Raw genomic sequence first — 24051 nt, forward strand, 5'->3', positions numbered from 1 at the left:
CCTTATCCTATTGAATGATGCTTATTTGAGTGTTCTTTTACCCTAACTTTTACAATATCTCTAACCGTTTTGTCGCTATAGCTGAAAACCGCCAAAAAACGGTCGAAATCTGTCAAAAGCGGTCAAAATACCGCCAAGCGCAGCAACCATCTCAACCAAACGTTTTGTGTTGCATGATTTAGGTCGTTGGAATGCCAAAGCTTCCTGCTTCCTGATAATATAAATATAGTAAGACTTCGGACATCCTAGGTTTTTTCCTCAGGGTTTCTTGATCGGATAAAATGTCCTTCAAAATCTAGATACCTAATTATGTAATTATCGAGATATCTCCATCTATTCTAACTATCTACATCTAGTGACATACTCTCTAAACTTAAACTATGAAGGTTCATGCAGCTAGAAAGCACAGGCCACAGGGTTATTAGTTATCTACACTACGTAATGTTCACAATGAACCACGTCATTTTCTTTGCAATAGTACCTCATATATTGGAAACACACAATGTGTTGTTAGATTTTCGCACGAGTGAAACAACATCAATACATTTGGTGAAAAGAAAAAAAGATATAGTTAGAAAATAAAATTTTATATTTACAGGGTGTAGACAAATCACGTCTACATGATGAATGTGACAAATCACGTCTACATGATGAATGTTTAAAAAATAAAAATAACAGCCTTCATGATTATTGTAAGCGTAAAAGTTGGTGGCGCTCTAACTGTAAATTCTCTAGATGTGCCATATTGAAAAAAAAAAAAAAAAAAAAAAAAAAAAAAAAAGAGGTTCCAACCTCTCCACATAGGAGGGCCAATCCATGTCTTCTTCATTGAACTGTTCAATGTTACCAAGGAAATTGTTCATTGCCATTATCCTCGTCGCCAAGTTATTCTATCTTTACACATGAAAAACGAGTGAGAGTTTTATTTGAAAATGACATGACGATATTTTATTTCGAGAACTGAGCTTTCAAAGTTACAAATATCAAAATCTAAGCTGGCTGCAAATCTTGATCATTACACACATTCACATCATTTGCTAGAAACTCATTTGACTAATCCTACACCTAGTAACACACTAGTTCTATGTTTGTAGGTATTTCGCATCCACCATTACTTTACATCCATTTGTCACCGTAAAATATTTCTACTGGGTAAAACCTAGACCTTGAGCTAAAACTCCGAAATTGAAATACGAAATTGAAAGTCATCCTCGTTAACTCAAATTTAGCGCTAGATCGCGGGTTCGATTCGTGCCTGGGGCAAAGTTTTTCGTTAAAAGATAATCTTCGTTCTCGGAACAACTCTCTTCCTTCTTTCTTCGTTGTCCCCCTATTAAACCTCTTGAGAAAAAAAAGCCCTAAATAAAATGAATTGAAATAAAAACAAAGATAAAAATGAAATAAAATCTCATTTTCAATTCACCCAGTATAGATAGCACATTACACATTTTCCTCAAATTTAGCGCTAGATCGCGGGTTCGATTCGTGCCTGGGTCAAAGTTTTCGTTAAAAGATAATCTTCGTTCTCGGAACAACTCTCTTCCTTCTCTCTTCGTTGTCCCCCTATTAAACCTCTTGAGAAAAAAAAGCCCTACACTTTCAACTTATTCAATCTTCTTTCTTATTTCGCATTCATAGCTCAATGCATAAATAAGTAAGTAAGTACCTACCTAAATTAACTAAAATGAATTGAAATAAAAACAAAGATAAAAATGAAATAAAATCTCATTTTCAATTCACCCAGTATAGATAGCACATTACACATTTTCCAATGATCTTGCACTCACGTACTCTGTCTAACATTCTAAATGGAAGTAAAGTTTTAGACAAAGAAAGAGAAAGAGAGAGAGAGAGAGAGAGAGAGAGAGGAGGAAGAGGAGAAAAAGAAGGAAGAGTTAAAGAGGAGGAGAAAGAAGAGGAAAAATGAGTAGACTTTAAAGGAGGGATGGAGGGAGAGAAAGAGAGAGAGAGAGAAAAGAGAAAAACTAATAAGAAAAGAAGATTATCACCGTGTTCCTTCTCTCTCTTCCTCATTTGTTCAACATTCTTCTCTCTCTCTTACTTTGTTCCTACTTTAAAAAAAAAAAGAAAAAAAAGAGAGACTACCTATTAGGTATGGGCCTTGAAATCAGAGAAGTTTATGGTACCTAGGACCTAGCAAAAATTTAGCATTCTTCGACTAATTCCCATTGACGTACCTACGTAATTTTTTCTCAAAAACTTCTCATGCAAAATTAACCCTCTGGAGATGAATTATTAGATTTTTCATAAAAAAGAATCCTAACTAGCATAATTTATTAGATTTATGTACAATGACTTTGATTCCATCAATGTTGGCGTCTAGCCATGTTTAAGCATAAGCTGAGCATATTGTACAGAGGATAGGGGGGGTATAGTGCCCTTTAAACAGAACATAACTAGCATCAACATCTCTAGAAGAAATAGTATGGACAAGATTGAATGCAAGTTGTATAGAAGTGAAAATATTTACAAGTGGGGGGGTGTGTTGTAGACAAAAAATGAGAAGAAATTTCATTCCTGGGAGTATAAGAGAGGAAGAGAGGAGTATTTACATATAGATAGATCTCTAGGTAAGGAGGAGGTAGAAAAAAATGGAAAATTATAAAATAATTATTTATAAATGTTAAAAAGTAAAGAAAATAAATAAGGACAATGTCTTTATTTTTTAATTTTATGAGAGCAAAAATCACGAAGTACAGATATACAGAGACAAAGTATCTTTTTCACCTATAGGGGGGGGGGGGGGGGAAAATTTAAAAATCTCCTTCTCTTCTTACCTTCTTCCTCTTCTTCGTCGCCTTCTTATTTTCCTCCTGCTTCTCCTTCTCTTCTTACCTTCTTCCTCTTCTTCGTCGCCTTCTTATTTTCCTCCTGCTTTCACAAACTATAGGCTTCTAATGACCAATGATTATTATTTATAGGCTTTCACAATGAACTGTTTGGTTCTTCTTCTTCAGGTTTAGCCTAAATTTCTAATCGACCTGATTAATGTTACAAATCGGGGTCATCCCTGGTCGCAATTCAAATAAGCTCCTCAATTCTTAGCCACACAGGAGGCTGAGTGCAAAGTTAACCTTCAGGTTCAAAGTAACTCCGGATGAAGGTAGCAATATCTACCCTCCTGAACCACTCTGTGTACAGGGTGGGACCTAATCTCATCCGGTTTACAGCGAAGTGCTCTCTGCCCTTACTTCTGTATCCTGTACCTCTGTTGTTTCTCTGTAAAATTTTGAAAGAAAAAAAAAATCTAAACGAGAGTAGAATAATAATGAGAAATGGCATAAGCAAAGTGCATCTAGGATGTTAATAATGAAATGAAACTGAAATCATAAAATAAACAAGAAGCTATGAGCTTAGAGAGGGATGTTAGAATATTTTGGGGTGTTTTATGTACAGGGTGACTTGTGTATGGAGTGCGTGACCTTGCCAAGAGAACGTTTTCAAACCTCAATCTGTGGACATTATAAACTTAGTATTGGAACAAAAAGAAAAATAAAAGAAGAAGAAAAAAAAATCTCGGTCCAAAACTGGTTTTACAATTGCCATCTAATAAAAATCGAACCGATTTTTTTCCAATTGATCTCTGTGATTTATTCTTACAGAACTTAATAAGTCACATAATCAAAAACATTTTTATCAAAGTTGATTCTCTGTTACACTCTGTATAGGTAGATCTAAATATTGGAAATAGTCTCATTGTACACAATGTCGCATGTAGTCCACTCTGTATGTTCAATAAATTATTTATTGGGGTTTCAAAACGTTCCCAGCGGAATGTCACATGTGGAATTTTACCTACCTCGGGTTTGCGATTCTTTAGTATTTTTTAGGTATGTTTTTTAAATCAAAGGTTGTAAACACAGGGAGGGAGTCGCTTAGATTTGTCATGACAGAATCTGGAAAATAATCAACTCATGTGAAAAGCTAGCAGTAAAATGCACTTGTTGACATTAGAAAAAAAATCGAGAAAACAAGTTGAACCTTTCTTGCAGTTGTCAGAAAAATGTGTGAAACGCAGACAAAAAGTTATTTAAATTCAACAGTGCTCAGTTTGGTGCTTAAAAACTTGATCAATAGAAATACCTAATGGAGGATAAAATCAGAGGCATACTATCAATATTCGTTAATTATGCAACTCAAATATTTTGGTCCTTGGGACGGATTAAAATTTTGAACTCGGATGATTTTGGTCTTTTGGGCCGGATTTGTTATAAAATTATTTTTCAATCGTAAACTTTGCAAAAAGAAACACGCTGTGATTGGTCTCAGAGGACTTATAGAGTCATCTACCTAATTGATAAAATTAAAAAGTGATTCCGTCAATAACTAATAAGTCTATTACATGTCTAGTACATTGACATTTTCTTTCTAAGCATGAAGAAAATGACATAACTTGTTGTGAACTTTGAACTTCTCCTAGCATGGTAACATGGAGGCACTGGCGGGTGATGGAATTGGAAAGCTCAATATTGAAAATGAAACAGGGAAAGGTAAACACATGTCAATGCTTAGACACACGTCATCTGTTTTTCATAACAGGGTTCCTCCAAAGTCACAAAGATTGGTTTCTCTTGTGAAAAGATGATTGGGTGGCAGGCGGAACCGGTTTGAGAAACGAATGCAAGAAAAATTTTGTGTTGAAAATCTGTGAATTTTTAAAAGAACTGACAAATTGTCCCGAAATGTGCTAGAAGTGCTTAAAAAAAAGAGGTTTGACAGAGGGAACTGTAACTGCTATGGTCTTATCGTCCCGAAATCGAAGATAGAAGGAAGAGAGGATAGGAGAAAGCCAGCCGTTCCGAGAACGAACATTATCCCATCAGAATAAAATCCGCCCCGGGCGGGAATCAAACCCGCGGCCTAGCGCTTACAAGGCAGACGCACTACCAACCAAGCTAACTGGGCTGACAAGAAGTGCTTTTACGGGAATTGAAAAGTGAAAGTTCTTGTGGCATGACATGGGGGTTTTGAAAGCTGGAAAGTGAGTTCTAGAGCTTATATTGGCTTTTGTGTTTTGTTTCTAGTTTTGAAAAGCTGGCATGAGGTTTAATGTCATAAAGTTTCAAAAAAAAAAAAAAAAACGAGATTTTGGATTTGGAATTTTATATTGGTAAGTATCAGTAGCAAGCATTTTTATCTTTATTTTATCATTGTCATAATCACTTATTATGAAATTCATTTTTATCAGCACAACTGGAATAGGTATTTTGGTCCTATGACTTCCCATATTAAGAATTGCTTTTCAGGAAAAAGACGAATATTTGGTCCATTGGGCCGGATAAAAACTTGAAAATTGCTTTGATAAGAAAAAGAATCCATGATTTGTAGGGTTCAAAAACTCATTCCGCCTTCAATAAAGAAGCGTCCCCCTATGCTCAAACCGATTTTCCAATGTCCTGAACCTAAAGCATTCTACAGTTCCCTGTATTATGTTAGGGTTCCCATATTAACGTAGCGTTAGGTAGGGCATAGCATGGCAGAGAGAGCTAGGTTCTCTTTCACTATGTAATATTTCTTTGTTTTTATGACAACTCGGAGCATTTTTTCCCAGGCAAAATGTTTTTCCCTCTTTCAAAGTCTTTTGTCTCTCAACACTCTTTCTATTATTTCTTCATTTCCAACTTGTTCTCCTCTATCTTCTTTTTTTGCTCTCCTTTTTCTCTTGCCTTCGTCCTCTTCTTCGTCGCCTTCTTATTTTCCTCCTGCTTCTACTTCTCTTCTTGCCTTCGTCCTCTTCTTCTCCTCCTCCTCCTTCCTCTTCATCGCCTCCTTTTTCTGTCTCTTCCATTGTACTCATCCTACTTATCTCATCTCATACTCTTCTTTTCCATGTCGTTATTGAGCTCTTTTGTAACATTAATATCTTTATTTACACATACTACGTTTTGTATTTTATCATTCTCCTTCTCCTCTTCGTCTTAGTTCTCCTAAGTCTTTTAGAATTCACGGTCTTTTCTACATAATATGTATATCCATACAACGTATTACATGTATCTACGTATATGTAATATATATCTTTTTCTTTCCATTCCTCTTGTTTCTATCATGTATTATGTCTAAGCATGTTGTAATCTTTCATTTCCTATTGTTTTCACTGATACTAGATAGCTAGATACCTATTACTACTACTAGACTAGACTAGACAGTAAATTTCTTTTATTGTTGGGATTACCAAACCAACTAACCTCAGTGGTGTAGTGGTTACTCACTAATTTATTACACATTGAATGTGCCGTTTGAGAAATTCGGTTATGTAGATATGATACCCCACGGTTATACATATCTATTTTGAGATGGTCTTTGAAGCCCGTATCAACAACGGGTCAAATAAGAATATTTGCATTTATACTGGTAATTTGCTGTCAATTGGGTGGTTGGTTGTTAAAGTCAATTAGTAGACAAGTCATGGAATATAGGGCAGGAAAACAGTCAATCGGTTATTCGTTCAGTACAGTATTCAGAGTTTTGTTTTCAGTAATAGGTACATTGAAAATGGGTTTTGCCATCTACAATTACTGTAATGTTATTGTACTCATTGTAGTAATTGAGGGGTTTGACCCATAAACGACTTATAGCCTATAAGAAACACATGAGTTACAGGTCGTTTTTGCTTCGAACCCCTCAATTGTGTCCATTGATTTTGAAGGAAAAGAAATAATTATTGAAGCTTGAAAATCTCTCTGAGATGACAAAACGCACTTCCATGACAGAATAATATGTACAAGAAATATAAATAATTATTTACAAAGGTACTTAGTAACTAAACATAATAACATGATCTAAAAACTATGTACAGATCTTTACAAGATGCAAACTATAATCTATAAATAGAGTGTACAGCACTAGATGTAAAGCGTTAGGAAGTGTAATGTAAGGACCAAGGAGTCTGAAAACTTTACAGCTGGAATACCGAACCCGTACGAGAGAGGAAAAAACGCTTACAAAAAAAAAAAAAAAAAAAAGTTTAAGGAAACTTATTGGAATAGGTCCTACGACTTCCCATATTAAGAATTGCTTTTCAGGAAAAAGACGAATATTTGGTCCATTGGGCCGGATAGAAACTTGAAAATTGTTTTGATAAGAAAAAGAATCCATGATTTGTAGGGTTCAAAAACTCATTCCGCCTTCAATAAAGAAGCGCCCCCCTATGCTCAAACCGATTTTCCAATGTCCTGAACCTAAAGCATTCTACAGTACCCTGTATTATAGGGTTCCCATATTAACGTAGCGTTAGGTAGGGCATAGCATGGCAGAGAGAGCTAGGTTCTCATTCACTATGTAATATTTCTTTGTTTTTATGACAACTCGGAGCATTTTTTCCCAGGCAAAATGTTTTTCCCTCTTTCAAAGTCTTTTGTTTATTGTTGGAAAATGTTCATGCGAGCGACATATGTTGGGATATCATCATCTATGTTGCTTATGTCAACGTCATTGAGTTTTCACTATTGAACAATAACGCTATTGGACCTTTCCAACTTTCCGTTTCATTTTGCCTTTAAATGGAGAGATGTACGAGGCATGTTGGGATATCATCATCTATGTTGCTTATATGTCAACGCCATTGAGTTTTCACTATTGAACAATAACGCTATTGGACCTTTCCAACTTTCCGTTTCATTTTGCCTTTAAATGGAGAGATGTACGAGGGTGTTGAATAGCCCAAACGTGAACCCGCGACCCCCTGATTAGAAGTCAAGGTCACGTGACCATGAGATCCACCCTGTCTGGTATGGCAACATTGCAATCCATGTGTTTGTAACAAATACAGCGATGATAAGTTCAAAGTTTACAATGATAAGGAGAAGAAAAAATAAAAATAAACAGCAGCTTCTTTTTTTATGACAAGAGAATTTCCTTTGATGTTTTTTTATATCAAGAATAAGTTTCATAGTAACAGTCGTTAAGATAAGTATAAAGAATAAATTTAAAATGCCTACGTTGAGTAGAGAGTTGGAAAATACCGTCAGAAATATCTATCTGGTAGAAACTCAGTGCGCTTGAACTGTTACTAGCATTTTTCCAAAAAGGAAAATGAAATATTACTAAATAATTTATCTAAAATGATCTAGGTACTACCTAGGAATTTTTGTTTCCTTCTAAAAAATGTTCAAAGGAGGGGCCCATTCTTGAAGTTAGCCTGGGGCCCTGAGACCAGCTTAGGTCCTGGTATTAACTGATGTTTGGTCGGTCTTATATTACTGATCAACAAATAATTGTTTCAAAAATCAACTATAAATCTGGCATTAAAAATTAATCTTTATTCCAAGGCGCACGGAATTTCGTCAGACCATGTGTATTTTCCATTATTTTTTTATTTAAAATATTTTTCCAATAGCAATAAAATAATATTCTTTTATGATACCTAAATATAACTCCTATAAAATAATAACAACTTTTACAGTTTTTTCCTAATAATAAAACAGTTTTGAGTAAGTAGTAGGTAATAGAAGTTGGTATTATTACGTACGTATAAACATAGGTCATTATGGAAAGAAAAAACTTGATTATAAATTTATGGCTGGAACCGATTCCGGTAATAGCTCCGCAGTTACTTAGCCTAAATCTTTTCCAATCAGTCTAAAGACAATTTTTTGATAAAAATGGCTGTTGGGCTCATAACTCAACTTCTGATATCATAAAACATATTTATTCTGCCAGTGCCAAGTGGAATCGTTTTGAAGAAATTCTAATTCGCGTTTCATTTGGAATTTCAAGTCCGTCCTATCTCTAAAATATTTTCAGAGCCGTATTTGACAACAAGAAGAAGAAAATGAGGTACTAATGCAACAAAATAATAAGTAACGTCTATCTACCAAATTCTAGATGAGTCTGATCCAATGGTTACTGATTTACCTCAACATTATAGGGCTACAGAGAGAAAGAGCAAAAAAAAAAAAAAAAAATACACAAGAGGAGAAGGAGGAAGAGGAGGAAGAGGAGAAGGAGGAAGAGGAGAAGGAGGAAGAGGAGGAGGAGGAAGAGGAGGAGGAAGAGGAGAAGGAGGAAGAGGAGGAGGAAGAGGAGAAGGAGGAAGAGGAGGAGGAGGAAGAGGAGAAGGAGGAGAAGGAGGAGGAAGAGGAGGAGGAAGAGGAGGAGGAGGAGGAGGAGGAGGAGAAGAAAAAAAACCGCTAACCCCAGACCGGTTTATTCAAGGTCACTACCTCCCCTCACATGGAAGTGTGTTTATGACGTGAGGGGCGTTAACCACTTTTTAGGTTTACGTTTCCCCTCTTGCCATACTAAACCAAGCTCAAGACGGCGGTTAACGATAGTCCCCATTTTTTCTCGGTTTAGAGACGCCATTTTTCTGGTTAGCTCATATCTTTTGTTTGTTTTTTGATTTGATATCAGCTGATTATCCCCACTACGAGATTTTTACCCCCACTCTCTAATTTTCCATTTACAGTGGTGTAGTGGTTAGGAACGTGGCATATTGGATCTAAAGGATGGTGGTTCGAGTCCGGAACGTGTTTTTGAATTTATCGAGAGTTGTATGTTTTAATTTATATAATTATTACTATCGCCTATTTTATCAATCAAAGAATTACAATTGTGATAAATTCATGCTTAATTCTCTATCTCTCTCTCTCTCTCTCTCTCTCTCTCTCTCTCTCTCTCACCCTTCTATTACCTTTATTTATTTAATTTTTGGAATCAGCATAAAATTTTAATTGAAAAAATGTATTCACTCGAAAAAATTTGCTCTACAAAAATCTCTCTCTCTTCTTCTTCTTCTTCTTCTTCTTCTTCTTCTTCTTCTTCTTCTGACACACTCCTTCTCTTTTCCATTTATTCCTCACCTCACTCTTCTGATTTTGCATGGTAACAAAAGTTTCACCATTCAGGTATTTAGGCTGCTCCTAATTTTAAAAGGCTAATAATACTTCAGGTAGGTACTTTTTAACAAGAAGGAAGAATGAAAGAGAGAGAGAGAGAGAGAGAGAGAGAGAGAGAGAGAGAGAGAGAGAGAGAGAAAGAGAGGGTGCGTGCTATTAGAATATGAAGACAGAATTTTTTTTAGTACATACCTACTTATTTACTTTAAAAAAGAGAGTATTTCATCATCAACGACTTTTTTTTCGAGAGTTGTAGATTTAATAAATAATTTATTATCACCTACGGTTTAATCTATAGTCCTATACGAGTACATAATTACATATAATAATTAACAATTCTCATGATTTTCAATTTTTTATTTAACACAAAGATAATAAAATATAAAAAAATATAGCGAAATTATTTTTTAATTTTGACAAGTAGTTTTCGATTTTTTGAGCCCTGAAAAAAATGAAATATTTTTTTCCGATCTGACGTCACCGTAGCTACAAGGTACTACTAACACACTGGCGGGAGCTTTCAAATTTGTGATAAAAGTGTTATTTTTCCTTTAAACATGGATCTGATGGATCATGATTATACGCTCAATGAGCTACCACCTGTGATTCAAGTTAATCAAGTTACTGATTCTAAGAAAAGCATCAAGGCATTCCACTAAACCCGGCTCCATTTCAATTTAACAGCGTTTTCAAAGTTTTAAATAATAAAATGTACTTTATGCTACTAACTTAAATCACTTGTAATATTTGGGAACAAAAGATGACTTCAAAATTAAATTCCAAAAAACAACGAAACAAACACTTCTGGAAAACAAAATGGAATAAACTTGAACCTTGAACTCTGATGTCGGCTTGGCTTGGGTATTCTTTTTGTAGCTATCAGTATCACGTCACCATAGCTACAAAATCCGCAAGAACAGTGTTGCCAAACTGCGCACTAAAAAAAAAATCACCGGAGGCTCCCTTGAAAAAAGGGGACTTTGCACTCGTATATTTCAGAAACTACTCAACGGATTTAAAAAAAAAAAAAAAACGGTACGGTTAATTTTTTCTAATCTCTATGATTAAATTATCGGGGAGTCATTATCTTTTACATGAGAATCCTTAATTATGATGTGTTAGGCTCTTTTCTGATAGAAATACCTAGAGCTAGACACTGTGTTTATCAATATTTGTAAATAATGTAGCAAGAGCAAGTCTAGATATTACACTTGATTCACATGGAAACTTTATTTTGTAACCAATTGCAAAAATGCTTTCTTATTTCTTGTTTACCCTCAAAAATTTTAGAAATATTTGTTGATAATACAAAAATATTTCCTTGAAAGTTCAAAAATACGTCAGAATAAAACAATCCTAAAATTATGGCGTTTGTCATTTAGATTCAAAGAGTATGAAGTTATTTTTAGATCGATTAGTTAGATAGGAACAAGGATCCTATTTGCAAGTATTAGGTATCTATAACTATCTACGAATGAAGACTGTTTGATTCTTGTCTTCCTAATCCTATTACTCTGGACATTAGGTACCTTAGGATAACCTTGTTTATAAAACCCATGCCAACAACTTGAACATTTTTTTTTTAAAAAAAGAAGAAAAATAACCAATCTCTTGTTTGTAACTTACAATCAAACAGATATTGAAACAAAACACAATAATAATAATGAATAGTTAGGTATATCAACTAAATAAAACAGTTTCCAGTTAAACTTAAATATCAAATAATACAGGTATATAGAAATGAAAAGTTGATTGTCACACACACAAGAACATAAATAACGATTTTAGATTTGGATAAAAGACGAGATTATGAGGTTGATATTGAAATTTACTTTGTTGATGCCTTTCTTTAAGCTTTAAGTATTTTTTTTTCTTCACTACGTCATTTTATCAACTTAACATGTAGGTGGACTTGGCTGTGTTCACCTTCAGGCTTGAATATAAATTCTGTATCTCAAAAGCCATAAAAACATGCTCATTTCTTAATATCCACCTCATATTTCTCGTCCTGATGAACAAAGAATAAATAAATAATTAATAACGAGAAAACAAAATGAAATAAATTATGCCTACATATTATACCCTTACCCATATTACGAGTAGGTAGGGGTATTTGGTATTTGTCATAAAAATTAAAATTAAGTAAAAAATAAATAAAATGAAATACCTACATATTGACATTTTTATGCCAATTTGTGGTTTTAAAAAATAATAATGGTGTAATGGAAAGTAAAAATATACAGGGTAGAGAAGAAGAAAAAAATAAATTTATCATAATATTGTTTGAAAAAAAAAAAAAAACAAATAATAAATAAATAAATAAACAGTAAAATATTGAAAATAAGAAATTCCCTATACCGGAGTTTTGGGTAGTTTCCTTCGCGTGGGGGATGCTGGGGATCCATCACCATCCACTGAAACAGAAAGAAAAAGAAATACATTATGAAATAGAAGATGAAGAAGGAAGAAGAAACAGGTAGGTATAGGTATATATATAAAAAAACACAAAAAAAACCTACTTACATGATAAAACAAAATGAAAAATATCTTTCTCCCTCTCTCTTTCTCCTCCTCTCCTCCCTTATTCCCCTTCTTTCTCTTCTCTCCTTAACATTGCATTTCTTATGTTCAGGCTTCAAATCTCACAAGAACTTAGTGTTTCAAAATATAGCTGAAAGAGGGAGAGATTTAGTGTGTGTGTGTGTGAGAGAGAGAGAGAGAGAGGGAAGACAAGCTAGGTAGGCAATAGGTAAAAAAAATGTATTCATGTCAGGTGTACGAGGGAGTGAGAAAGAGAAAGTGATGAATTGAGAAATAAAGAGAGCGTAAAAAATATGAGAGAGAGATAGAGAGAGAGAGAGAGCTCAATCAGGGATAAAATAGAAAATAGAGAAGGAGAGAGAAGGAAAACAAAGCTATCGAGAAGAAGAGAGAGAGAGAGAGAGAGAAGTAATGCAGAGTTACTTCTAGAAAGTAGAAGAGAAAGAAAAGGGAAGAGAGAAATAGAAAATATTGAAGGAAAAAAGAGGAGGATTGGTGTGTTAAAGAGAGAAGGAGAATAAGGAAGAGAGAGAGAGAGTGTCAGTATGGGAAACTTATGAGCAGAATTTTAAAACTTTTTCCTTGTTGCTATTATAACATAAACCTTGAAACCTATAGGGTGGTTCAAAATTATAACATAAACCTTGAAAACTATAGGGTGGTTCCAAATTATAACATAAACCTTGAAAACTATAAGGGTGACTCAAAATTATAACAAAAACCTTGAAAACTATAAGGGTGGTTCAAAGTAACAACATAAACCTTGAAAACTATAGGGTGATTCAATAAAGAACTGAGGAACTTTTACCGTGTAAAACACGTATATTTGTTCTTGTTGTGTTTGGGAATTTGGTATTGTATCTACCCACTTCTTAGTTCGAAGAAGAAGAAGAAGGAAGAGGAGGAGGAGGAAGAGGAAGAGGAGGAGGAGGAGAAGGAGGAGGAGGAAGAGGAGAAGGAGGAGGAGGAAGAGGAAGAGTAGGAGGAGGCCTACCTACCTATATACCTAAATGAAAATATCGTGTAGTTATAGGTATCTATGTATTGCATCTATATCTACTAGGTATGGGAAAAAATAGGTACCTATAATCTTTATTGCTTTTGTAAAATAATCATTTTTTTAATAGGCAAGTAAATAAAGCTTTCCCACAAATGGAATAAAATAAATAGTTAATTGCTAATACCCGTAAAAAAAATGGGTAAAATCTAAAAATAGAATGGTAGGTAGGTACTAGGTACTAGGTAGGTAGCTACCTAGTACCTATAGTTTAGATATTAAATTGAATAGAACTTACCGAGTTGTAGGCCCAGGGCATCGCCAGAGTTCTTCCTGACTGTCCCAGGCATTGGTTCATCTAATAGATCACACATTCTCCTGGAAACCACAGAAACAAATCAGTAGATATGATGGTCTGTCTCTTTGTTGTAGGTATGAAATTTGGCACCTCCACTAATGAAATTTTACTGTTACAGACCCTACCATCAGTAGGTAATTATGTCAAGCCAAAATTATAAATACCATTTTCCGGCAGAGATTGTCACTGGCAATAGACATGAAGTAGGTAAGTAATAAAATTGTTTTTAATAATCGTAAGAATATTTAAAAAATTAAAATGAGATAAAAATAAATGAATTATTCTTATCAAGACAATTTCGATTAAGATGATTTAAATTGGTGAGCTTTCGATGTCACTCAGGACATCATCTTCAGACCAAGATAGATGTTGACTCTATCGCAGCAGGAGTAGAACTTGCTGCGATAGAGTCAACATCTATCTTGGTCTGAAGATGATGTCCTGAGTGACATCGAAAGCTCACCAATTTAAATCATCTTAATCGAAATTGTCTTGATAAGAATAATTCATTTATTTTTATCTCATTTTAATTTTTTAGGTAAGTAATGTTACATTAGGAATGATTGGGACTATTCAAAGTCCAACTAGAAAGTTGTGACGTCATTTTGACATCAACATTTTGACGAAATGCAAAACGAGAAGTTTGCTTTCCGAAACCATGCAAGCTTCAAGCTCCACCTATTTGGAATCGGATATCTCGGGTATACTTACAAGTCAGCACCATGCTCGACCAGTAGCTCAGCCACATCCCCTGTTCTGTCCATGATAGAGCATACCTCCTCGAAACTCCTGTCCGTGAGCCCTACACCACACCATTCCAATACCTGTCAACACGGAATGGTCAAAAATATAATAAAGTAAAGGTTTTTTAAATTTAAAGTCACTGTTTCAGTTTAAGGCCCATCGCACATTTAAGCGTAGTCGTGCGACATTTAGTAGCCCGTAGTCGCCTGGAATCCAAAATTAATGATAGAGACTACGTATATAGACTCTCTATCATTTTTATATGTAGGTTTGGTTTTTTCAGGCGACTACGGGCTACAAGTAGAGCGTCTACGCGTCCAAAGCATGACGGGCCTATTATAAAATTATAACTGCCGAGGTCCTTAGTGACTAAATCGCAATATTGAGGAACAGTTTAGAGGTAAAACTATAGAAAAGCAAAGGATTCTAAAGTCATCAAGTTATTTGGAAACTACTCTACTATACAAAACATGTACCTAACTTCCTATTCATCTACCTATCTACCTATGATAATTTGAAAGTCGTTATTCTGTTTTCACGTTGGAGTTTTCCACAGCATGTCATTTTATTTCAGTCAAAACTAGGTCAAGGTATCTTCAGCAGTTAATTCCCCTTCTACTCTCCTCTGTCGACCATATTGTATACTCTGTGAGCTATTATTCTGTTCCGTGTGGTTCTTTATATTACCTACCTATGGGTAGGTGTTTTTGATAAGGTCAAGGAAGAGTCCTGTTTTTCGTTTTCAGTTAAGTTCCATTTTTTTACTATATCTTTTGTGCCGTATAGTCTGTACCAAGCTACCATGAACAAAGTTTTAGAATTCGAGATTCGGTAGTACTTTTGCATTAAATGTACCCAACTACCTATTTGTAAATTTGAAAAGTCCCTGTAAGACATTTTATCTTCTCTGATGCGCGAATTTGGACGTCATTTTTCATGCTTAACCTTTTGCGGACAGATTCATGTGTCACATGAAATCATGGTTCCGCCATTATGGTAGGAGAAATAGCAAATTGACCCAAATTTCTTGCATGTCATCGACTACTACCCCCTATCCTATATCTACCTTAGAGTTGATAAATTATTAGATCTAATATTAGGTACATATATATATAGGTACTCTAGCACACTTGCTATTATTATTAAGAGGTATTCTTACTTATGTATGGAGACCGTCCTACCATCTGTAATACCAACCTGTGTAAGTAGATACCTACTAGGTATGTTTTAAAAGGACATTAACTGTGAAATGTGAAAAATTAAAAGGACATTAACTGTTTGTTAACAAGTAAATTAATTTAGTTTGAATAGTATTTTTACTTCCTAATATTTATTTATGTTTAATCTTTACAGTGAAGGGTGAAGGTTTAGGTAGGTAATTAAGGGCTTTTCAGATCGTCTGGTATGTAGGAAGGAAGGAGTTCGATTCTAAAGCAAAGAACTTGATAAAATAATATACCTACATAGAAGCACACTGCTAGACACCGTACCTACAGTCATACCAAGAGCACAACCTGAGTAAAATAAATCCGTTGTAGAGCAACACAGGTAAAATATTATGCCTTGTAATAAATAAATAAAAAGTTTCATAATAAATCAAAACATTCTAAACTTATGTTTCAACATTTCTCTACCTTGAATGACCTTTTACTCTCTCTCTCTCTCTCTCTCTCTCCCTCAAACACGTACGTATTTTGCCTTCGTTTTCCGTTTCTCATATTTATATTCCATCTACCTCTTATCTCAACATATTAACCTTTTTTTTCCTTTTTTGTTTCATCCTCTCTCTCTCTCTCTCTCTCTCTCTCTCTCTCTCTCCTCTCTCTCTCTCCTCAGCTCTCAACTAACCATCCATCATCTGGGGTAAAAATCAGTGAAGATATCTCTCTCTCTCTCTCTCTCTTCCTCTTTCAATCTATCTCTTTCTTTTTCTACCGGATCCAAGGGTTAAGTGGCATCAGGACCTAGAAAGAGATAGAAGAGGAAGCAAGAGAGAGAGAAGAGGAAGAGAGAGAGGGCGAAGGCATCAAGGCAAAAAAACCATCATGTGAAAGTCAGAAGCGGAAATTACATGTTTTATTTTTTACCCCATGTTTCTATGTTTTATTTTATTTTTACATCACCACTGGAATATATTCTCTACGCCGCAAACTATGTTACCGCTATACCGAGGAGAAGAATTAAATTTATGAAAAAACAAATAAAAAAAAAAAAAAAAAATGGGCCGTTTTGCAAAAAAAAATGCAAATTTAAAAAAAGCCATTTTAATCATCAAAATTTCATCTACATGATGCCGTTTATTTCATTCCTTTATTCCCAGCCGTTTCTGAGATATAAGCCTGGTTCGCAAATTACGAACCACCCTGTATACGTATATGTAAAAGTATTTATTTACCTAAATCAAATCATATTACCATTTTATGGAGAAAAAAAATGTAGCTCTAAGTAAAAAAGTTCAGAATTACTAAGTTCCCAAGTTATTGTATAATTGCAATGTAGGTACTTTCCTGTAATATTTTTACAATACAATTATGACTTGATGTCATTATTAATGACAGAGAAAAGAGCAAGTGAACCTTACCTTATCACCTTGTTGCAAGCCACCCTTTTCGGCGGGTCCACCAGGCACCGTCCACACGATGTAGGCAAACAGACGACCGTCTGGACCCATCTTGCCGCCAACTACCCGCATACCAAACCCTCGCGCTGAAATAAATAAATCGCAGGCGAAAATATTATGATGAGAAGGAGAAAAGGTTGTCCGGAAAACAGAGAACCTTCTGTTGGACAGATCTCGAATTTGAGACTATAACACGGCCGTTGTAAGCGTTGTATCAACCTTTAGAAGTCTACCATTCTTAAGAAGTGTCCACACATAGTGGATCAACCGTGGATCGGTCGAGGAGGTGAAGAGGTGAATCTATGTTGTCGAGGCAGTGTACGGTTTCAGTCGACGGTCGATCAACTATGTGTTGGACACACCTTTAACAATCTTAGCTATCTATCATGGTAATATTGGTATATTGCTATATTGGTAATATGGAACTCACTTCTGTGCGCCATATCTGAAACATCACGCCGTAGTACTACTCTCCGTTTGGATACCTGACGATTATCTGCAACAGAAAAAAAAAGAAACAAACAAAAACATTTAAAATTATGTAATTAGGTACCTACACCCCTTAAAAGAGAAAAAATTAGCTAGTAAATTATCTACATGTTTGTGTAGGTATTTTCACTAGGTAATCTTATTCTAGTAAATCTCTTGTGAAATAAATATTGGGGTTCTAAAATTGAAAAAAAAAAAAAAAAAAAAAAAAAAAAAACCAAAAAAATTTTCCTAACAATACTTTCCCTGTTTCCCACGTAGCAAAGTAATGAGTAGGTATGTTATGGAAATGGAAACTAATAAAAACAAATGTATCTGAATTGAGCACAGTCCACCCTGTCATTTGTTTGTATTTTCCCCGGTAAAGCTAGATATATGTATACCGGATGTCTCCGTCTCATCACCACCACATCAAACACTCCAATGGAAATAATAACGTTGGATATACGGAGGTGTTTACATCTACATACGTTATAGGTACCTCATACATAATCATATCCTGATTGGAAAGCTATTGTAATGTTTATGGAAAGCTTTTGGTACTGTTTTCATTCCACATCAAACAAAACCTTGGCAAGTATATGGTGGCGCATAGCTTAGGGGGAATGCTAGGACGCGTTTCCATTTACTCGGGACTTATTAGGTAGGTACCTTTCCAATACCAATACTATAATTTATTAAGGTACCTTTTTCTATGTAAGTATTTTATTGAGGTACTTTTTCATGTATTTATTAATAGGGTACCTTTCTTATGTATTGAGGTACTTTTCTCATTCATTCAAAGCGAGAAAACCCCTTCCAGCCGTTTATTTCCAACTGATGAATCTCGAAACCACCATGGATTGATGTGTCTCTAATATCTTTGTAGAAAATAAGAATGGATATAGGTAGGACTTCTCTTTGGAAAACACAGATTTTCTTAGAATTTCTCTTTGAAAAAAAAGAAAAAAAAAACACACAGATCTCGTTAATAGGATTTCTCTTTGTAAAATTAGATCTCGATTCTCCGCCACTGTATACAGTGTGTATCACGCGTTATTATAAAATGTAATGTGAACACAGTGAGTAGTGCATACAGGGTAACTCTATCAAGATAACTCAAAGCAAGGTAAGTATTGGGTGTAGTGTTCCCTAGAGAAGCCAAACGGACCAGGTCCGTCAGCTCGTGAGAAATTAAAGAATAAGAATCATGAAAGTCCCGTTCCGACCGACATTTGAAATCGAAAACAACTATTATTTGGGAATGAAGCCTCCTGAGGACAAATAATGACACTTCTGTTGTAGATTTAAAGGGTGAGTAGAAGAACAACCAGTTTAAAAGAAGTCCTTGGAATGTCTTCAAGTCTTCACAGTTCCAGATGATTTGATTGTGTTGATCTCTTACTCCCTGTATTTTATCACATCACACACACATAGAAAACAAACATTTGCACACAAATGAGAAAATCAATAAGGAAGACATCAACTTAGCACACACACTCCCTCCTACCCCTACAGCATAGAGCTGACATATCAAATATTCATTAAATACAAATAAAATGTCTAATTGAACCATAACGAGACTTTAAGTGAAGTCAGGTACCTAGAACTAAGCACCTATAGGAATGGACAATACAAGGAGGTTAGAATGGAATATATTATTATGTAGGTGGGGAGGTACACATGAGGGTTTTGAATTCCCATTACCTATGTGGGTCACAAATTCACAGTACCTTTTGTGACACAAATGGTCGCATTCATCTGAGAGGTTCTTGCCCATTCTCATCAGTAGATCGTTGCGAAACCTATACTCGTACTTCAATAATCAGAAGCAACAAAACCTATATGCTTCACTGACACAAGTTATGCATGTTTACCAAAGAGAGGATGAAATTATTTCCAGTTTGAAATATTTCACCTCTTCCAGTGCGGAAGAGGTTCATAAAAGTATGCAGTAAGTACTCAAACTATGTGGGCTGCATTGTGACCAACGCAACATTGGATTAATAGCCGTCCCTCTGACCTTTTACATGCAACACCCTGTATATTCTTCTTCATTTTAATGAACACCCTGTATGGAAAGCAACGAGCACATAATGATGGAGGAGCAACAAGTGATATAGCAATGGCATATAGCGCCCCGCTCATATTTTCTAATATAAGAAATGATGTAAGTGTGGAGTATACTGCTGATAGTGCTACTGCTATTAATAATAGTACAGTGATAGTGCTGCTACTGTTCATAATAATGATAGTGCTACTACTGATAATAACAGAGCTATTGTTGATAGTACAGTCAGCGAGCAGTATCTAATACCCCCGATCAATCTTTTGAGGGTAGGTAAGCAAAAGTCCAAAATTTAGCTCAATTTCGAATGCTAAGTGACCATTGGCAGTAAATATTGAGCATGCACGTTGGCCTCCACAAGTGACTTTTTCACGTTTCCTAGCAGAAAATTGTTCAGTTGTGAGTTATGAGAACTCTTTTTGTATGTTACCTAATCGTAGGCGTAGGTATTACATCTAGAAGGTTGCTTGTTTGGGAATATTCTTTTAGACACACAAAATCGCTTTTTTATACCGCTTTTTCGTGCCTGAAAATAGATCGGTTATTTGATTAGGTATCCCGATATCATTTTGTGTTCAATCTATGATTCTGGGATTGATTTGGTATGAATTCGGGGGAATTCAAGTATCGCCCACAGCTAGTCATGATTATCATCATTGTGGAAGTGGGAGGACTCAGGACCTACATAACGAAAATAAAACGGGAGATGGAAAAGATAAATGGATGGAAACAGGAGGAAGAGGAGAGAGGGAAAAGAAAATTGAGGTGGAAGAGAGAGGAAGGGGAGGAAAATGAAAGGAGCCAAGTAAATAGAAAATAAGGGTGCGCACACACGAGGCGTGAGATGAGGAAACTGTGAGAAATGTGGTGAAAAATGGAATTTATTTGTTCGAATTTCACCTAGGTACATATTTATGTACGTACAGTAGGTACCTAGGTATTACCGACCCATACAAGTAAAATATATTATTTTATTATGTACCTATGAAGATTATAAAGAAACAAAGAAACGGGTGAACTAAATAATCGATTAAAAAAGTTCTCAAAAAATATCAAAAAACAATATTTTCAATTTATGTTTTCTGATCAACCCCTACCGAAATAATTCAAGGGAATAAACCCCGATCGAAGCGATGTGCATCGTGTGAATGGATCTCTTTTGAAACACAGGAAAATATAGAAGTACACAGGAAAACCCCAGGAATTTGAAGAGTGGTGAAACCGAGAGAGATAGAACGAGAAATAAATGTGAAAGAAGACAGTGAGAAAGAGGGAGATGGAGAGAGAAACGTATTAGAATGATAAGTGACCCAGTTCTTCCTTTTGCTTTAATTCTCCATTTCTACTCTCTCTCTCTCTCTCTGTCTCTCTCTCTCTCTCCTATTTCCTACCATCATTAAACTTGTCCAATAATAGCGTAGGTACTTCCTTCCATTTTTTTTACTTTCTATTACGCTTATCTTTAATCAACAAGGAACACAAATAAAAGGAACGTCAGTTTATATAGTAATTTATAATTTTGTTTCTCGCCATTGGTATGAATTATTAGGAAAGTTGTTTGTAATTAGGTACCTACTTGGAAGTGTAATCTACTCTTCTGGTTTATACTGAGTGCCCCCAGGCCCCTCAGGAATATTACTGTGAGTGCCCTCAGTGGTCCCTATGGATTTCATCATGGTAACTTTAATGAGTGCTATGTGTGTCCACTACTCTGAATTATTTACTGCTTCATTCTCATTTTACTGTACTGGTTAGGCACCATTCATAGGTAATAATAATAACAGTATACAGGGTGGTTCGTGATTTGCGAACCACGCTTATATCTCAGAAACGGCTGGGAATTAAGGAATGAAATAAACGGCATCATGCCTATGCCCCTGCCTCTTTCTCTTCAATAATACAGGGTGGCCCATTTATATTCACCCTACTTGTTTTTGCTATAAAATTTGAACCAATCATATTTTTTTTTTTTTACATTGGATTACATTTTTGTGAAGCCTAGACCTGGCAAATTTTTCCCATCAGTATTGGAATATGATGTTGCTTAGGGGGCCTGTACAAGAGCGGATGGCGCAAGGCTCGTTTTTTTGGCATTTTTCACAACTTTTTTCGCAATTTCAGGCTAAATTACCGCTATTTCTCGTCAAATCTTGTTTCAAAGCTTCCAGGGTCCATATTAGTTTATTCGCAAAGACTTTAGATTTCAAGTAACCTCACAGAAAACAAGTAACCCCCTCTCGATGAACAGGGTTGCCAACGCACTCACATGCAAGAAGGAGAAGAAGAAGAAACAAGGTCCTTATTGTTTGGTCAGGTAAGTTATTTATTTAACAATTTTACGGGAGATACCCATTTGTACAACAATTTCCCTAACTAAATAAATTTAGTTTAAGAAATGAAGACAATGTGAATACTTACAGTTGTGATCCTCTCCTCCTGGTCCTTCTCTCTTCATCCAGACCTAGTCCTAATCCTAAGCTTGGTCCACTGGGCTCTGATATCACTGAAGACTTGAGTACTGCCGGAAACACACAAGAAAAATAGAAATTATCCCAATTGATGATTCTCATGAAAAATATAACTGTCCAAATGTATTTTTTTCGTAAAGATCGTCAAAAATAATAAATAATCCGAACCTCCCATCATTAAACTTGTCCAATAATAGCGTAGGTACTTCCTTCCATTTTTTTTACTTTCTATTACGCTTATCTTTAATCAACAAGGAACTGAAAGTCGTATCCATGAAAAATATAGAGCGATTTTTTCTCAAAATCGGCCAATACTTGAGGTAAAGAAAAGGCAGAAACCCGTGGACCAGTAAATAATTTGACTGTTATGTACCAATTTCATAAGTTTGTTCTTCTCGTCTCTTCTTTCTTTTTCTTCTTCAATTATTTTTCTCTATTTTCTAGGACCCGCCGAAAACAAATTTTGAGGCGATTAATAAGTACCTACCTAATGATTTAATAAAAATAAAGAAGTAGCAGTTGAGCAGTTACTAGATTTCTAAACAAGTTAATAAAGAAACAAATAGAAGGTATAACTTACTAAAGCTGGACTCATAGTCAACATCATGAATGACTATCTTGATGTCCTCCCCTGCCGTTACAGATGGTTGTCTGAGTACAGGCGGTGTTACAGGGGCGGCTTGCTCCTCTGTCTGTAGACGAGGTGTGGCTATATTGGCAACACTGCCTCGGGGGAGATTGGACAAGATGGCGTCACTGCCGGCACGCTGCTGATGTAAACCCGCCTTGATTGCTGCTATGTCTGGACTGAAAGAAGCAGAAAGAGACGGAGGGATTGTGAGTTATGGCAGACACATTGGAGGTCTTTTGTGGTTCAGTTGCAAAAAAGTGGTTATAGGTAGGTGAATTGATGTAAATAATTATTACGAAATAAAAGTAAAAATAGTAGAAATAGTAATTTAATTAAAAAGAAATTTCATCTAAAAATTCGATAGAATTTCCCATTACCTCATCAGTCCTCCTCCTATTATTAATTCATTGATTTCATCCGAATTGAATATTTAAAAGATACGTTGGTGTATGGTGTTTTATTAGCGATTCACTAATACCCCCGAGAGTACCACAGAGGCTTGTATACTTGGGGTGTTAAAAACTTTTATAATGCGGTCAATACATCCTATAAATATTAGGTACGTAATAGTACGTACAAAATCTATGCTATGGTTTTACCGAGTGTGAATATAACAAGGCATAGCATCAACATCAACACAAAACCGCAAACACTGCGCCGAAATTCTGTTACCACAAAGAGTTTTAGGCTTGATTTTTTATGTTCTATTCATTTTTTCCTCGAAAGAAAAAAAGAGGTTTTGACTGTTTTGATGATAATTGCTATGAAGTTCTCGAGCTTAACTCAGTTCATTTTTTACAATCAGATTTTAAACCCATCCAATCCCCTCAGTTTCAAATCCCCTCATCACATCCACCATCCACTATAGGTACCTATACCTACCTTACATCCTGTCACCTCTAAGGTAAATCTAAATCCTAGTGTCTAAACTCTCAACTGTTAACCCTTTGAACGCAGATGTAAACTTTTGTTTACACAAACTTTGCCGGCCAATAACAGAACTCCTAAGGTGATGAATTTAAAAAATTCTGACTCCAGATATGATCATAACTCGTATCTTAATTCGGTAACCAAAGGGTTAACCGCCAAAGTATCCTAAACTTCACAACAATGTCTGACACATTGAGAGCATAACCTGTTTTTGTTTTCCGCCAAGTTTTAGTTTTAATGTACTTAGAACTCTGTGAACATCGCGTTTGGAAAATGTATTTTCATAAAGGTGTGAACTATGAGGTTACCAGGTCAGTGTAGCGGGTCATACTCAAAACGAGATATTTCCGTTTTTACCCTAGGTAAGTA

At 35.4% G+C, this 24051-nt stretch overlaps 1 protein-coding gene across 1 annotated transcript in view; it reads right to left on the bottom strand.

The window, feature by feature from the left end:
- LOC103513566 (regulating synaptic membrane exocytosis protein 1) overlaps positions 1 to 24051 on the bottom strand; it is a gene marked incomplete at its 5' end in the record, with an annotated part of 66639 nt that overhangs the window by 19323 nt on the left and 23265 nt on the right. The window contains 6 exon segments of the mRNA XM_026826729.1: positions 12216 to 12271; positions 13694 to 13773; positions 14465 to 14577; positions 17079 to 17203; positions 17548 to 17613; positions 22702 to 22928. Of these exon segments, the coding sequence (XP_026682530.1) occupies positions 12216 to 12271; positions 13694 to 13773; positions 14465 to 14577; positions 17079 to 17203; positions 17548 to 17613; positions 22702 to 22928 (667 nt within the window).

Source organism: Diaphorina citri, unplaced genomic scaffold, assembly GCF_000475195.1.
Source record: "Diaphorina citri unplaced genomic scaffold, Diaci psyllid genome assembly version 1.1 scaffold988, whole genome shotgun sequence".
Taxonomy (NCBI): domain Eukaryota; kingdom Metazoa; phylum Arthropoda; class Insecta; order Hemiptera; family Psyllidae; genus Diaphorina; species Diaphorina citri.